The sequence below is a fragment of the Odontesthes bonariensis genome, chromosome 15 (genome assembly GCF_027942865.1).
Source record: "Odontesthes bonariensis isolate fOdoBon6 chromosome 15, fOdoBon6.hap1, whole genome shotgun sequence".
Lineage (NCBI taxonomy): Eukaryota > Metazoa > Chordata > Actinopteri > Atheriniformes > Atherinopsidae > Odontesthes > Odontesthes bonariensis.
Genome location: NC_134520.1, coordinates 25,899,646 through 25,916,552, shown reverse-complemented (window position 1 = coordinate 25,916,552; position 16,907 = coordinate 25,899,646). Strand labels below are relative to the sequence as shown.

General features: G+C 39.4%; 2 protein-coding genes across 2 annotated transcripts; both read left to right on the top strand.

The window, feature by feature from the left end:
• The first annotated feature begins 227 nt into the window (after window positions 1–227).
• babam1 (BRISC and BRCA1 A complex member 1) lies at window positions 228–5,226 on the top strand. Its single transcript, XM_075485713.1, has 9 exons — window positions 228–350; window positions 1,057–1,505; window positions 1,607–1,665; window positions 1,756–1,876; window positions 1,982–2,060; window positions 2,155–2,179; window positions 2,295–2,424; window positions 2,665–2,751; window positions 4,230–5,226. The coding sequence occupies exons 2-9, from the start codon at window positions 1,071–1,073 to the stop codon at window positions 4,428–4,430; spliced, it is 1,137 nt and encodes a 378-aa protein (XP_075341828.1). The 5' UTR covers window positions 228–350; window positions 1,057–1,070; the 3' UTR covers window positions 4,431–5,226.
• A 3,122-nt stretch (window positions 5,227–8,348) lies between these two features.
• Window positions 8,349–15,034, top strand: plvapb (plasmalemma vesicle associated protein b). Its single transcript, XM_075485712.1, has 9 exons — window positions 8,349–8,786; window positions 9,051–9,227; window positions 9,426–9,510; window positions 10,023–10,224; window positions 10,314–10,533; window positions 12,143–12,292; window positions 12,440–12,562; window positions 13,060–13,151; window positions 13,685–15,034. Exons 1-8 carry the CDS (start codon window positions 8,583–8,585, stop codon window positions 13,108–13,110), a joined length of 1,212 nt encoding a protein of 403 aa, XP_075341827.1. The 5' UTR covers window positions 8,349–8,582; the 3' UTR covers window positions 13,111–13,151; window positions 13,685–15,034.
• The last annotated feature ends 1,873 nt before the right edge of the window (window positions 15,035–16,907 follow it).

Genomic DNA, 16,907 nt, shown 5'->3' with positions numbered 1-16,907 from the left:
TAAATTAATCAGTTGTTTCTGGGGAACTAAGTCTTTTTTTTTATTTTACATATATTGTCAGTGCATTTTTTTTTTAATCAATAATTATTTAATAGTTAGATAAACGTTCAAACCAGAGTGGAGTGAGAAAAAAATTAAATCTTTTTATAAGGCTCTGGTTCAAACGTTCAACTATGAACTATAAACTCCATTACCCATAGTGCTACGAGATCCCATACTTTATATGACGTAATTTCCGACAGGGAAGTTACCGGTTCAAAACAAATGTTAGCTCGTCGTTTAAATATTTTGCAACTTTAAGTGGGTCTTTACGGCATATAAATCTTTGACGTGTTGTAGTTATTAACCACGTAAGTATTATTTCTTTCCTCAAACTTAACTGTTCTCAGTGTTAAGTTTCTTCTCAGGTTTCTCATCTTGTCTAGTGTGATGTCTTTTTTCGTGGAAGCTAACTAATGCTAACAGCTAAATTAGCTACTCAGCTGTCACCAAGCATGTCTCCGCTTTACCAGCCTCTTCATTACAAGAGTTTCTTAGCCACTCGGGGTCACTTTCACGCTTTCTGGGGACATTAGATGTCACACCTCTCAAAGAAAGACCACCGCTGACAATCTTATTTCAGATGCTTTAACACAACACTCTGCTCACACGATGAGAAAATTGCATCTTTTTTTTTTGTGTAAGAATGACTTGATCATTTTCTAAATTCTATATATTGACACGGATGAGTTTGATTAAAATAATTTGCAGGTGCGCTAATGTAAATCTGAGATTCATGTTGTTATCATGTGGCTACTGTGAGATCAGACCAAGTGGTGCAATTGATAGGAGGCTCATGATCGCCTGTAGACCTGCAGTTACTGTATTTAGTTGGGGAGGTGGAGCAAAGCAAATATATACTTATTTTTGTATTTAGATTTCTTAAGAGATTCCCTAACTAGTCAAATGTTCAGATTCTCTTCATGGTCTGACTTACTTGCCACCCACCCAAACTACACTCATTGCCTCTCATCTTTATTAGCATCTTGTGTATCCATTGCCTCTCATCTTTATTAGCATCTTGTGTATCCATGGAGACGCCAGAGCCAGGCCCAGCGGATGGAGAGGAGCGCCCAGTAGAGCTGCGACCACGAACACGCTCCAACCCTGAAGGTGCTGAGGACAGGCGCAGCAGCACAGGCAGCCTCGGAGGCAACGGTAACCAGAGCATATCTCAGCCCGCGGTGGGAAGTCGTGTGGAGGGGGAGGGCGAGGCCTCAACCAGCGACAGTCCTCCGAGCTCCACCACCACTACCACTACGGTGACTGCAGCTCAGGCTGTAGCTCCCGCTGCTGCTGCTGCATGTGTAGTGGCTGCTGCCAGCGCCACAGTACAGCTGTCTACTGCTGTGTCTGCCAAAGAGAGGCCAAAGCCCACACAGCAGCAGCCCACACTCACAACGTCCATCCCTCCACCAGCAGAGTACCAGCTTAGAGTTCCCCGGGTCAATTGTCCTGAGAAAGTTGTAGGTCCACCTTACATTTCTGATTCAGATCACATACAAAAACAAAGACTGACCGTTACTTTAATGCTGTATGTACTGTATGGTTTTCTTCCTTTTGACAGATTATCTGTTTGGATCTTTCTGAAGAGATGTCATTACCAAAGTTGGAGTCTTTTAACGGGTAGGCAACTGCGTGGTAAGAATCTTCAGTTTCAAGTGACACTCGTTCGTGTTTGTCGTGTGTGTCTGATTTGATTGTGTTTTTGTTTAGATCTAAAACAAATGCTCTGAACATATCCCAGAAGATGATTGAAATGTTTGTGAGAACAAAACACAAGATTGACAAACGGCATGAGTTTGCTCTGGTTGTCGTTAATGATGATGCCCTGTGGGTGAGTACAGGAGACGTCGATTCTCTGATCTGTGTGTTTTCAGCCCTAAACAAGGTCCTCTTTGTTTAAATCTTGTTGTATAAAATGTGTGTATCCTTGTCTAAGCTGTCGGGCTTCACGTCTGATCCCAGGGAGCTGTGCAGCTGTCTGTACGACCTGGAGACGAATGTGTGCGAGTCCTTCAGTATCCTTTTTATTTAAAGCTCATTGCAAAGCAAGTTTTCACAGTGATAAAATGCTAAACTCTTGAAGTTTTTTACCTTAACTGCCATTATTAGACCTGGAAGATCTTCTTAATGTCATGTACGTACAGTTTGGTTGTAAAGTATTTGGAAAAGCCCGTATCACACTGTTGTCATATTTAAATGTTGCAAATTAAAAGTGTTAAAAGCTCTTTTTCTTTGTTGTGCCTTTGTAGTCTTCAGAAGATTGAGCTGCCGTTCATGGATAATGTTCAGACCATCCCACCTCCGTATGTGGTGCGAGCTGTGCTTATCTACAGCCGTCATGCAGGGCCGCTACAGTTCAGTCCTTCTGAGGCTGTTAGTGTGAGTATGACACTGCTGAGCCATCCCTCGTTCTGTCTCTATTTTAGTTTGTACAGTTTTGCTTAGGAGCTGCACTGTGACCCGCGTGACCCAGACTTGGATTACGCAGGTATAGAAAATGGATGGATGGACAGTTGTGGCTCTTATTAGATTTTAACTAGCCTGTGTACACGCACTTCTCTTTCAGTTTACATGAGTTTCATTTCACCTAGCCTTCCTTATTCTTGTGTCTTGCTACAGAAAATGCTGCAGTCTCCCTATTTTTTCTTTGATGTGGTCTATTTGCACAACGGCATTGAGGAGCAAGGAGATGATACCAGCTGGAGGGTGAGTGCGGATGATGTTATAACACTGTAGTTGTACGTTTGGTGTGAGTTCTGACCTAAGCCTTGTTTGCTTGGCTGTGTAAGATAACTCTGTGTTAACATTTGATCATTTAACCCATTGGCGCCTAAAGCACCTGCAAAAAAAGCTGCTCAATGCCTAAGCCAGTTTTTAGAAAAGGTCCCCAATGCCTGAGGTTTTTTTAACTAAAAACAATTAATTGAAAACACTTAAGAACAATTCAATAGTCTCAGCCTCTGAAACACATAAAGACATGAAATAAGTTGCATTTTAAAGGTTAAATTCTCTGCTTTTATTCCGTCATGTTCATTCAGCATTAACACCAACACATTTTCATAAAAAAAAAATGAAAAAGATGAGTCAATACACACACAAACACACACACAGACACACACATGATTCAGGATAATACCCAATGCTGCTATTTATTATACTACTATTACTATACTATAACTAATCATCATTACTATTATTATCATCATTATTATTATTAGTATTAGTAGTAAATGTAGGCACCACTTCAGCTACATTTCTGGCCATGATAGAGACGTCATTGCAAAATTATAATATCAGCAATAATAATGAATGATAAAAAGAAACTGCAATATATCTTGCATTGTGCAGTTATACTGTATACTTCAGTGACACGACTTCTAAAATATCATAGTTATACTGCAGTAATTCGCACCGGGCTCTCTCTTTTTTTTTTACATAAGGGCAACGCCACTCAAATAAGAATGAGAAGTCGTCAGAATGAAGCGCAAGAATAAATAATTACCTCCAGATCATGTCAAAACGATCTCGTGCCATCACTCGGGCGACATTTGTCTGATACAGCCACTTGCTCTGCCTCCAGTAATCCCGGCGAGTTAGTAGTTTGATTATTCCAAAAGTTAGGCAGATACCGATGAAAGATTTCATCTCCTGCTTTGACACGGGGCTCCACTTCGAGTTGGATGGTGTGTGGCCGCGCGCCTGATCCGCATATAAGTTTGTCTGTGTCACCAACATATCCCAAACTTCATCAGTGAAAATATGCGAGAACACATCTAAAGGACTTGCATCTTCAGATATTGGCACCTTCAGCCCCGGTGTACGAGTAAACTTTTGTTGACGTCGGGGGCGAAATCCAGCGGACTGCCAGTCTACTTGAAAGCCAAAAAATTCCTCGTCCTCGTCCTCATCCTCTCCAAACAAATACCAATCATTGTGCATTACATGCGCCTTGAAATTAATGATAAATGAACAATGTTGCGCTACGCAACAACCGGCGTTAGGGACCATGTTGCGCAACGCAACATCCGGCGTCAATGGGTTAAACAATTCTAGTCATCCTACTATGTGTTACGAATGTTTATAATTTGCTTTACTACAGCTTTTAAAAGGACACTATTTTCAGAACATGCCAATCATGTCTTACACTGAATCTACAGTTGAATGAATATTTAAATTTTCTCCAGGATAACTACACATCTTTCTGTAATCTGGACTCGAAGGGCGTGTGCTATCACTACGAGGTCTCCCTGAGTGGACCCGCCATCGAGCTGCACAACTGCATGGCCAAACTGCTGGCTCACCCTCTACAAAGACCATTCCAGAGTCATGCATCTTACAGCCTGCTAGAAGGGGACGACCCCCAGGACACTGAGGCGATGGTCTAGAAACGGGACACACCTTTTTGAAGTCCATACACACTGCAGTTTGTCTGAAATGGGTCTGGGCTCTTTCCATTTACTGATATAAATAATGGGAATAATTGGATTCCAAAGAAAAAAGACGGTTTCAGTAAGTCGCCATCTACACAGTTATTTGGAGTGAATGAGTGGTAGGTTGCTACAAGGTGGAGGTAATAATAAAATGATCCAGTCGTTAGCTGTAAAAATCCTGTTTCTGCCTTTGTATTGAGTGAGCGGGTGTCTCAGAGTTGTGGAATGAATGTAACTGGGGGGGTGGGGGGTGGAAGACACCATTGTTAAAGCACCAAGCATTGTTAAACTTACTGACATATTCATTTTCCCTTTCCACGCTGTCCTTTCTTTAAGTCTTAAAGGAGAAAATCAAATAATTATACTTGTGACATTTTTCTATCGCGGGCCTTTTAAGGAAGTAATTACACTCTTTTCTAATGTTCTGTATCACAAAGATAACTTTTGATTTCATATTTTTAAAAAAAAGAGTTTCCTTCCAGTTGTCTACCTTTTGTTGCCTGTTTTCAGCTTTTTTTCTGTTTAAAGAGGGTTGTTTTTTTTATCATTTATCTCCTGTATGTTGTGTCACTCAGACAATGAAAGAATGTACAGTTATGTAGATGTGGCTTAATTCAAGCTTTTTCCTTGTCATTGATGTCTGTGGTGAATTGATCATGATTTTGGCGCCATTGTAACTCCATTTGAAACTCATTGTACAGACAAACCTTTTTTTAGGTTTCTGGTTATTAAAGAGGCACGTTTAATCGTATTTTTCGTCATCTTGTGTGGATGTGTTGCATTTTTTTTTATTTTTCATTGAACTGTTTTGTCAGGAGATGGCAGCAAATTCCAGTGATAAATCCAACTGAATCCAATGGCTTAATCGGCATGCGTTACAGTTATCTAGGGAGCAGTTTTATATTTACAAGTACAGCACCTAAGACTAAAAGCTGGAAATTTTGACCATATTACCCTGCTTTAGTTGGCTCTTCCTTATCTTTTCTGCTTGTATCATTACAGTCTGGGTGTTGTCTATCCCCTAAACTCGTATGTCTTTAACCCTGTTGTATGACAGCATGATTAAGCAGTTGTCGCATCAAATATTGTTTATGGTTGCTCTTATCCACCTTCTACGCAAATATGCCTTCATCGGTGAAGCTTTCTCTTCCTGTCTGGTCAGTTATCACTAGTGGTGTCGGTGTTCAAATCATTTTGTTTCCTGCTTTTGTTGGAAAGTTATCTGTCTCTGTTATGACTCCTCACTTTCTGATGTATTCTGATTAATCCATTTTTTTCCAATAAAGACAGGCTGTCAGGGAGACAATAGGGAGCAGGAAAACCTCGCACACAGTGGCCCGTTACCCTTTCACACCCTTCCCCAGCAGACCCTCGCGTCCCTCGCGTCATCGGCGTTGATAACTGAAGGTTGGATCCAGAGCGTCTGTGCCGCAGAGAAAATTTGTTATTCCCTCATACCTAAAGCATGACAGGTCCCTATTGTTTTCATTCTCTCAGTCCTCCGCTGCTCTGACTCCTTTCCGTGCTGGCTAAGGACAGGATATGGTGGAAAGTTTTTTTGGATTTGTTTGGTATTTCTCGCTTTTCTCTTTAGCTTGTTGTACATTGTTCATCCACCTCTTGGGATTATCACGATAAATCATTTTATAGTTGCTATATTTAAATGTGACATTGACCCGACTGTTTCTCATCCGCTTGATATATCTCACTCGTATATGGAATAACTGAGTACATTTACCCACAAACTATACTTAATATGTTTCGTAATGATTTCAGCCAATATTGTACATTTGAATCTAAAAAATAATATAAGAAAAAAACCTTATTGTCCCCCACTGAGACCCATAGACCAACCAGTATCTCTGTGCTGGAGAACTGCCTGGTTACACATGAGCTTAACTGAGATTTAATTGTGAGAATAGACTTAATCACAGAGACACTCCACAAGACAAACACATTTAGACTGAACCAGTTGTTGCTGCTACAAACTACAGAAGTCAAATCTTACTTCATTGTTAAACGAACAAAAGTACTTTTGGTACTTTAAGTACAATTCACTGATAATAATCCTCATTTGTTCGTGCTTAAAACTTGTCGTGGAGTCCTCGGTGTTATCACTCAAACTGAAATCATGGATTGGAGCTCCTCTTCCTCCCTGTCCCCAGTGGTATGCTGTGTTAAATGCAAACGAGAGCTAAATTTAACAGTTTGCAAATCATTTAGTCTGTGCTGAATTAGAACATTTATAAAAGCAACACATTGAATGTTTAAACTTGAAATAAAAATTATGTTCATTTTGAGCTTCACATCTTTTCTTTTCGCAGCACCAGCCGTAGCTTCAAGAGATAAATGCTGACGTTTTCATTTGATGTTGGATATCTGCTTTTATTTTTCATCTCACAATGAGCTAAATGTTTTCAGTGTGACAGCTCTGTACGGCAAGCAATTCAGCCCTTAGACTATTTAATAACTTTGACCACAGTACCACATCTGTAAACACATGGTGTTTACATATGGATCGAATCTTGTTTGCCATTGTCTTGCTGAAATAAATAAGGCCTCCCTGAGAAACACATTTTAGCAGTGGTGCCCTGACAGTTGTGGAGGTTACCTATGCTATGAAAGATGCTGACTTTTGAACTTTGCACTTATAATAAGCCAGATGGTCTCTCTCTATCTCAGCTCGGAGGATGCAGTGTCTATTATTTCCTGAAAGAATTTCAAGTTTTGGTCCAATAGGCAGCAGACAGATTTCTGCTTTACCTCAATCCACCTTAAATAAGATCAGGTCCAGAGAACGTGGTTGTGTTTCTGGATCTAATTATTATGATGTTTCTTTGTCTGGTAGAGCTTTAACTCGTATTTGTAGATGCAGCAGTGAGTTCGTACACAGACAGTGGTTTTCAGAAGCGTTCCTGAGCTCTTGCGGTTATTTTCACTCCAGAGTCGGGTCGGGTTCAGAGCCTGAAGATTCACAGTGTTGGACCAATCACAGGCTTAGATTTTCTCATTCAGAGATTTCTCCAACAGACTGTCCATGTACCTTAGATGATGAAATATAAGGGCTGTATGATATACAAATCAGTGCATTCTGCTTTTTAATTCACATTTTGCAAACGTCCCAGCTGGACTTTATCTGGATAAACTGCTCACTAAATAATGTAAGCATATCCAAATGCATATGATACTGCTGTTATAAAGTTTTATGTAGGCCGTTGATACAAGCAAATTAAATGTTTTATTAGTTTTTATCAAAAAACATGTACATTAAAGTTTCCATTTACATATTTCCAGGAACTACAGTTATGAGCACAATGGATGAGTTTTTGGTTTCTATCATGATTCCTGTTTCCTTAACTGTTGAAATCTCTTCAACAGTTAATCTTAATCTCAATCTAACAAAGCTCACAGCCCCCATCCTGTGTCGCAATGACCACCATAGCAACCTCACTTGAAATGGAGACATTTATATTGGAATCCCGCCACTTCAGTTGTAAAAACAAGACACAGTATCAGGAGTTCAGTGCAAATACTCTGAGAGTTCTTTCAGAGCAGAAGGAGACCTTTTCCACACAGAGTCTGGATTTCTCAACAAGAGGAAAAGTTGACATAATCTTACGACGTTTTAACAAGCAAACATTTTGTGGGAAAAAAAATGGGTGGAATTATTTTTATGACTTAGAAATGTCTGAATGGAAATTTTAAGTCCTGTCACAGCGGTCTCTTTTTGTCTACACATTTGGATGGAAAATTTGGAAGCAGAAGTGCAGCTGGAGGCTGTACTGTGACAGAGGTCATTCAGGGAGGGGAGGGCCAGGATGGACTGGAAGCCTGCCTCCAGCACCCTTTATAAACATGGCCCCTTCACACTTTAACGTCATTGTGTATGTACATTAATATATGCCTTTTCTGCCTCAAGGTTTTCTTCATCCTTACAGTAGCGCAGAGCAGGGCAAAACTGAGGGCTAAACATTTTACCAGAGCTTCAACATCTTCCATTTCATCTCAACAGTGATCACCTGAGCGCCTCAGCATCTTCTGTGCAGAGAAGATAACATCAGAGGGGAATCCTCCAAGCCAACTGCAACCATTTCACCTCCACCAGCCATGTACAGCTCCAGCTGCTCTCGGGCCAAGTTTGGCCTGGAGGCGAGGGAGCCGCTACACAAACACAAAGGGAAGAGCTGTGGCTACTACATGAGGATTGTCTTCTTCTTTTCTTCTCTCATCCAGTCGCTCATTATCGTCTGCCTGGTGCTCTTCCTCATCTATGGACAGCCAGAGAAGTCTGCCGAGGAGATGAGGGTCAAGGTAAGGGATTTCTTCTTATCTAACCCCTTTTGTCACATTAACGACAGTCCATAGTACATGTTTTTGAAAAGAATGAGCTTGGAACTTCTATAAAATGGAAGCAAAAAGTATTTTTTGGAGTTTTTTATTGACATCATTTTTTTTAACTGTTGTCTTCATCGGTAGCCCAGAGGAGTTTTATTTATGAATGTCACAGTAGCCTGTAAACACGTTGAAAGGTGTGAGATACAGTGATACTGACGCTCGGTTGTGGTTGTTCTGAAGGAGCTGGAGCTGGGCTTCAACAGGCTGAGTGACAACAACATAAAGCTGAGGAAAGAGAAGGGCGAGCTGGGAGCTCAGCTGGGAGCTCGCACAGCTGAAAAAGCTGCTCTGGAGAAAGAGATGACAAAGCTGAAGAATGATTCCAACAACATGGAACTCGAGCTTAGGAAAAAAGTGGTAACTAAAGATGATAAATGACGATGTGTCCAAAGAGCTGTGTAGTTTTGTGCACCTAATTTCTTACCACAAGTGACAAACAAAGTTCTTGGCGATATTTTTTATCTGCAAAATATGTAAAAACGTAGTGGCTTCTTTAGGCATTTTTGTGTTTTCTGGTCACCTAAAACAAACCCATAAATGATTTAAATTTCATAGACTAACTGTGAAACAAGGATGGCAATAGTGATGGCACGGTGCAACACCCCTCCAATCCAGCCCCCCCCTATTTTCACCTCTAACAGTGAGTACTGCAAACTACAGCACATGTGAAACAATAACTGAATCTGGAATCTGAAATCCACCTCTGACTTTGTTTAGAGTATGTTTTTCTAAGTGTTTTATATAAGAACATCGTAATCTATGTGACCCAAGTAGAAATGTAATTTTTTACTGCCTTAGTTGCTTTATTAAATGATTGATAAATTACCGATTAATTACCTAATGAAGCAATAGAAAATTGAAAAGGAAACTATAATTGATAATCCTTTTAAATCACTTTTGAGCAATTTTATCTGACAATTAGGAAGTATTTGATCCCTCAGTTTGTTATTCATAAGCTTAGCAGTCTGTAAATCGGTTGGCGATACAAGACAAATTCTCTAAATCATGTTTTAATCACTAACAATGCCATGAGTTACTCACATAGGTGACGTATTGGAAAGCGGCAACAGAATATCAATAAATGCAGGAAATTCTACTGGTGTTAATTATTGTATTTTTATTGATTTTTTTTTTTTTCTCTAAATTCTCCAGATGAAATAAAGACTTTGCAGACCCTCAACGCTCAGCAAAAAGCTATGATAAGTCTTATTACTTCAAACTTCACTCAGATGGTTCAGTATCTGAGCCAGGAGAGAGACAACGCCCTTAAAGACAGAGACGTTCACCTCGGGGACGCCATCAAGCTGCGCAGAGATAACTCGCTTCTGCGTGAGCAGCTCACCACTTACACCAGGTGCCTTCTGTCTGGATGTCCTTATGGTCTGTCGTGGGTGATATGAAGAATAAGCACATTAAAGTTTTGGTTCTAATCTTTTAACACAGGAAGTGCAAAGAGGATTTTGCACAGTCTTTGGATGGGATCCAGACGGTGACTAGGAATTTCCTGAACAGGATCAACAGCCTGTTTCCCCACCAGCTGACCTTCCACCTCACCTGTAAAAGTCAGAAGGAGGAAATTGAGGAGATAAGAAACAACTGCTCGAACCTGTCCAGAGACGTGGAACACAGGTTCCAGCTGTATCTGAACAATGTGGGCAACCAGGTGTGTGCATGCATGTATTTCCTTTTTCCTTTTTGGCATCAACAAGACCTGTGATACAGTTGCATAGATGTCCAGAACTAAAGATTCAAATTGAGCCAGTGGGGGACACTTTTTTCATAAGAAGTCATATTTTTAAAACTTTTAGTCAAGAATTAATTTTGATTAATCTAAATTGAGAAGACACATCCTGAAATTTGGTCAAAGGCTTTCGTTTTACTTCTGCCTCATCTTTTTATTTTGAGGACCACAAAAGTGAAAAATGGCTCATCTTACCCGTTCTCTCCTATTATGGGAGTTTTGGTAGTTTGAGGAGTAAAGAAGTGGAAACCTCTGATTTACATGTATTTTTCTATATACATATATATTTTAATTCAAATTATTGATTCAAAAGGAACATAGTTACTAAATCTGTCAGATAAATGGAGTGAGGTAAAAAGTACAATAATCATCCATAAGAGTGGTTTAGGTATAATAAACTGGGATTTACATGAATAATTCAGTACTTGAGTGAATGTATTTAAGAGTTCATTCCTCTGTCTAGGCAACCCTCCTTTAAACTTTCCTTAAAGGAATTTGTACCTTGGAATATTCCAAAATAACAAGCTGAATGGGAAGCAGGTTCCTCAGGGGAGGAAGTCCACTCACGACACCATATCTGATAAATTTAGCTAAAAAGACAGACGAGCTGTGAGGCGAACTCAGGGTCAAAGCAGAGGTGATGTGTGCCTCTGCCGAAACAGCAATGCTGTGCAGGGCAACAAAACACATGTCCTCAGCAAGTACCTGATTTTTCGCCTTGAGTAATATTTCATTTGGATGTGACCCTCGCTCTGGGGTCAAAAACTATCCATCCTTTGGTACCTGGATTTCTCTCCATTGTGAGTCTCTTTAGTTATTTTTAGTTGCCTCATTCATCAGAAGAACAGCACTTGTTATTACCTTTTTGTCATCTTTTTATTCTATTTCAAATCATGCAAACCAAGTCATTTCATTGTTTTAATTTCAACATGAAATGTCGGTATCACTACTTGTACAACTCTGTTTAAAGAACAATTCTTTTCCACGGATGGCTTAATGTAAGATGATACTTCTAGTTATCTGTGGAAGAAGCCTTGTTACAAATACAAATAAACTATTACGAAAATCTGAACAAAACAGCACTCAACAAAAAACAAATTATCAAAAGATCATCACAGAAAATAACAAAATTTTAAAACCCAATCCTACTTCAATTTTTTTTCACCATGTAGCCATATTATCTCAATTTAACTCCATATCTGGTACAACGTTGTAGCGTTCATTAGTACCACAAGTCCCAGTTGAGTTACAACAAGAAGAAACTCTGAGTTCAGTGTCCGAAGGATTCATACTTCATCGATTCCACTCTTGCATCAGCCTCCCAGCATGTTTTCCCATGGGATGTTGAGGAAAACGAACATTAACAAACATGCACATTGTCATCAGTCAGATGGAAAGAGATGCAGGATAAAAAAAACACTTTATGTCTGCTGTTTTCTGCGATAGCGTCTAATAAGGAAAATACTTAATCTACATGGAACCTCATGGCATCACATTAAAACCTTTAAGGAAAATCATTTTAATATTTCAGGTGGCTGAGATTCAGGCCCTGTCCAGTCAACTGGAGGTTCTGAACACTCGTTTGACCAGCGAGCTGCAGCAGTGTGAACACAATCACAATGAGATGGTCACAAAGACTACCAAGGAGATGGAGCTCAAGCAAAAGGCTCACGATGACCAGGTATGCAGTGTTTGTACACGGAGATATGTGATGCTGGAATGATCTATAAGACAAGCTGATTTCTTCAGGATGTGATCATAAAGCTCAGACGTTTTAAATTTGTATGTGAAAAGACACGTTTTATAAAATAACATATATTTTTCTTAGGTGGAGAGATTATTGATGGAGCAGAACCGACTGAGAGAGCAGAAACAACTCATAGAGGAGAGGCTGGCCCTGCGAGAGAAAGAGCTTCAGACTGCGCAGGGAATGCTGCCCAACAATAATAAGGTAAAAAAAAAAAAAGAAAGAAAGAAAGAAAGGAAGAGAAACACAGTCATTTAGTCTGTATAGATGTATGAAACAGGTGTCAAGTGCTACAGATACTTTGAGACAGTCAGAAGTGTGTTCAAATAAAAACAGAAAAAAATAACAATAAAAGTCTAAATGTCATGCTGTGGTTTATTTAGTGTGAGCCCAAAAGACTCTTCCACTATTTTTTTTGTTATCTGGAGAGCAGTGTGGTGGTGAGGCAGCGTGTGTGTGTGTGAGTGTGTGTGTGTGTGTGTGTGTGTGTGCACATTTCACAGGAAAGTGTGGGCTGCAGCAGCAGGAAGGATGGAAAATCAAGATAACAAAGGAAAACAAATTTTAGGGAGTCATAAGTTCACAAAACGCCATTTCAAACTCCACAGGGAGAAAGAGTCCATGCACAGCAAGAGAAGGCACAAACGTGATAAAAGGTGGCTATGTTTAATAACAGTTTGATCATTTCATTTGTTTTGCAGCCTGGACCCGCAGCTTTTGTCCCGCAGTCCGCTTCACGGCAGGGCAGATAGACTGCAGCTAACTGGCAACTGTCATCAGTAAAATGGAAATGGTGAGATTCCTCTTCGACCACAGACCCATCTGACCACTGTTCATAGCTGGTCTTGGTACAGTCTGAGTTATATTTTGTTTTCGTTGGGAGCGACACCTAAAATGAACCGGTTCTCTGATGGTTCATCCTGAATTGGTCTGCACACACATTAGTGGTTCTGTAAGGCTACATACTCAGCTTCACAGAACCCCTGCTGCAGGCACAAATGATGCTTAAATACTAACTTGTGCCTCAATGGTAAAAAGACTGATGACTGATAAATGTTGCTGTCACGGCCAAAAATTTAACTTCAATTGCGGTGTGAAAAACGATCAAATTTATCACAATTTGTACTTTGGAAACGCGAATACATGCACCAAATCTCACAGCTGTTAAAATTCACAACACCCGCCAGGTCTAAAACTATTTATGCCTGAACCAAAATAGCTAGAAATAGCATAAGCAATCTCTGTAGTCTAATCAAAACTATTAAAAACATTTTTGTATTTACATAACTGTTATGTAATAATAATTGTTAATGTTATGTCTTCCAGGTGAGTTGAATAAACCGTCCACCCTGCCGTCATCTGCATCCACCTTCCTTCGGGTTCCAAAGGGGAGGGAAACCAAACTGTGATCAACACTTTTCAAACAACATGTATATGTTCCCAGTAACCACACATCAGCAAGCCCTGTAAATACTTTGTGACCACATTGATGACACAAAGCTTTGCTCATCACTGATAGTTCACACGTCTTGCACTCAACTCAGCTGTGAAAAGTCTCAGTATCTTAATGCCCAGGTGAATGTAGAAATTTCAGTGACGCTGGTGTAAATATTTTCTCTTGTGTGTCACCCACTGTGGTTTGTGTAGTTAGAAAACTGCTCTGGATCAAACTAAAGACGGACTCACTCTGTAACAGTATTGTCGTTGCTGGCGGTGAAAATATAACAAAGATTTCGTCGGGGATTCAGGCTGCAGCTGCTCACTTGTCTGCTATACTCTTAAAATAGCAACATTTAAGTTTCCTGGCGATCCACATGGATTTCTAATGCAGCCCAGTTAACAATACACGCATCCATTAAGACATAAAAACATCATCACCCCTGCAGCTATTAGCTGTCCACAATACTATGTGCAGAACTGAGGAGGAAGAGCTGTGACATGATTTAGGCTGAAAACTGTACCTTTTATGATAGGAGACGGTTAACTGCCATTTTATGGCATATTTTACAACTACAGTAGCTATTATATGAACTGTTTAGCTTTAGTACTTCCTTTTCCTCACTGAAGCAGAGGTCAAAGAGCACATACAGTTATGTGGCTGGAAACGGCAGTTGTTCTTTTTTATGATTATTATGGGTCCAGTTTGGTACAGAAGAAGAGACGTTTTAAGAGAAGACACTTTGAATGAATTAAGGGATTTTTACTCAGCATGTTCCAGATATTGGTGCGTATTGTCTGAGATGGTTTTAGCATCTAATTGAAAGATTTTCTTCCTCATAACTACCCGTGTAAATGCTGTAAACTCAATAAAGAAATATAAGATGCATCCACACTGCACTGCTGTAATTCATTAAGCTGTCATACAATATTTTTACAACATCATATTATTTTTTTTCTTTATCAACAATATATATTGTGTATACAAATTTATCAATCCTGGTTATGTTTTAAGCATGTTAAAAATTCTCTTTTAATTTCTGAAATAACTCCAACATGAAAAGTTTGGCTACAATAGAATCTGTATGTAAGGTTGTTCATTTTTATTTGATAATGTTTTAGCTTGAATTTAGCTGTTTCAACAGTTTGACTCTTTTCAATTTTTGGATACATGAGATATGTAAATATTGTTGATATTGCCCTGGTGCACAAAAAAGATCAATAAAGTTTGAAATTAAAGTCTACGGTGTGTTTATAGTGTAGTCGCCACTGCTGTTCTTCATCTGAGTGAGTCTCAGCAGAGGAAGGAGACACCTTTAAAGAATACAGATTAATTACATCCAGTATGTGAAATATGTTCACAAATTTAAAAAAAAAAAAGTGTCCGTGGAACATTAGTGTCATAAGAAAGTTAACATTTGACCTTTTTCAGAAATAAAAAATCAACACTTAATCATTTTATACAATTAGATATTTGTGTGATGTTGTGAATTCATCACCAATTTATGGCCAAAAGCTTACATCATGAGCTTGGTGACTTTTCACCACCAAAATCATTTATAATCTTCTCTTATCATTTACTATCAGCTCAAGTGTGAGTTTATGCTAGATTCCCTCAAGGAGTTCCTGAGATACGGCCCTCGCAAGGAAAGAAAGGATTGACGGAAACCAGTAAACATAATGCCTACTGCCACTGCTGTCGCCGGTGTGGAGGGGAAAAAAATCACTCAAAACAAACATTTGAGCTCCTTCCCTTATTTCATAAGAAAACACACAAGAATAACCTCCCGGGCTCACTGTACTGATGGATGTGTGTTACAGGTGAGTTTGTCTGCCCTAAGTCAGCAGGAAATCCTTTGTTTAACATGAAGTGTTTTGGATTCCATGTATAGCCCCGGACACTCTCACACTCACTAAGTCACGTTGGTAAAGGGTGGAACTGGTTGGACCCAGCTACGTCAACCTCAGCCACAAATCAAACCCACAGGAAACCCACGCATGGCCTGAAGTCCCCATCATCAATCAACTGTAAACAAAAATGTGACTAATAAGTTGCGTCTTGGTCCAAAATTACACAAAGAATGGAATAAGTGATGAGCAAAGCCCTGTTTATAATTCAAACATTTCGGCCATTTGATCTACTTTCTTGTAGGGAAAAGTTATGATTGTTTTTTACTTTGACAATAAATCCACTGAGTACTTAGGTCAAATTCTTCAGATTTATTCAGTTGGGCTGGTGACATGTTTTGATGAATAGTAGAAAAAAACTTGATGTAGCCATTAACCGTTTGGATGTGAAACTGACAACAAATTGCCTTAAAGTGCGCTTCCACAGATGGCTGCAAGATGCTGGCTCCAAAACGGCTCCACAAGACTGAAATACTGAGTCAATACTATTTTTTTCCCCACAAGCCATTATCATATCATTAGATAGATTTACTTTTTCTGGTCAGTGTGTCCTAAAAAGTCTCATGTCCAAACAGCTTCAAGGATCCCTCTTCAGCCCCAGTTTGTGACCAGAGAAAAATGTGAAAGTTTTACTACCAGATTTGTAGTAAAATGCTGAGATTTTGAGCACAAAATTCTTACACTGACATGCTTAGGTTTAGTTTATCTTGTTAGCCATTTCAGTGTTAGTTTATTTTTATTACTAATAAGAACCATGAAGTTGGCTGTATTTTTTTTACCTAAAAAATAACACAAAACAATGACTCCCAACAAAATAATGAATGCTTCATTCGTCAAGAAATGTGACACAAAAAAATTCAAGTGAGACTCATCCTCTCAGGGCCACGATTTCCCTAATTCTGTCATTTAATAAGTCTGAAGTGGTGCACTGACCAACCAAAATGCCACTCACTGAGGCCTTAATATGTTTATCTTTCAAATGGAAGGTTTCAAATGAGGTGTTATATTGATATAAATATATACAAAACACTGGTCCTGAAGTATCCCACTAATTTCCACCGCTGTAGTAAACATTGCGGTCTAAAGGATGTTAAGCGTTAAGCACATCAAAGACAAAGCTCTAAATTTCACCACCACAAATCAGTGTGACAGCAAGTCCCACTTTTGGCCTGAACTTTCAGCCTGTTGCAATTAATCATGGAGA

Excerpts from the sequence above, each read along its gene's own strand:
- plvapb (XM_075485712.1), top strand. The coding sequence starts at position 8,583 with ATGTACAGCTCCAGCTGCTCTCGGGCCAAGTTTGGCCTGGAGGCGAGG. Across the intron at positions 9,511-10,022 it reads CCCTATTTTCACCTCTAACA|ATGAAATAAAGACTTTGCAG; the intron begins GTGAGTACTGCA and ends TAAATTCTCCAG. Across the intron at positions 10,225-10,313 it reads CAGCTCACCACTTACACCAG|GAAGTGCAAAGAGGATTTTG; the intron begins GTGCCTTCTGTC and ends CTTTTAACACAG.
- babam1 (XM_075485713.1), top strand. The coding sequence starts at position 1,071 with ATGGAGACGCCAGAGCCAGGCCCAGCGGATGGAGAGGAGCGCCCAGTA. Across the intron at positions 1,877-1,981 it reads TTAATGATGATGCCCTGTGG|CTGTCGGGCTTCACGTCTGA; the intron begins GTGAGTACAGGA and ends TCCTTGTCTAAG. Across the intron at positions 2,425-2,664 it reads GTCCTTCTGAGGCTGTTAGT|AAAATGCTGCAGTCTCCCTA; the intron begins GTGAGTATGACA and ends GTCTTGCTACAG.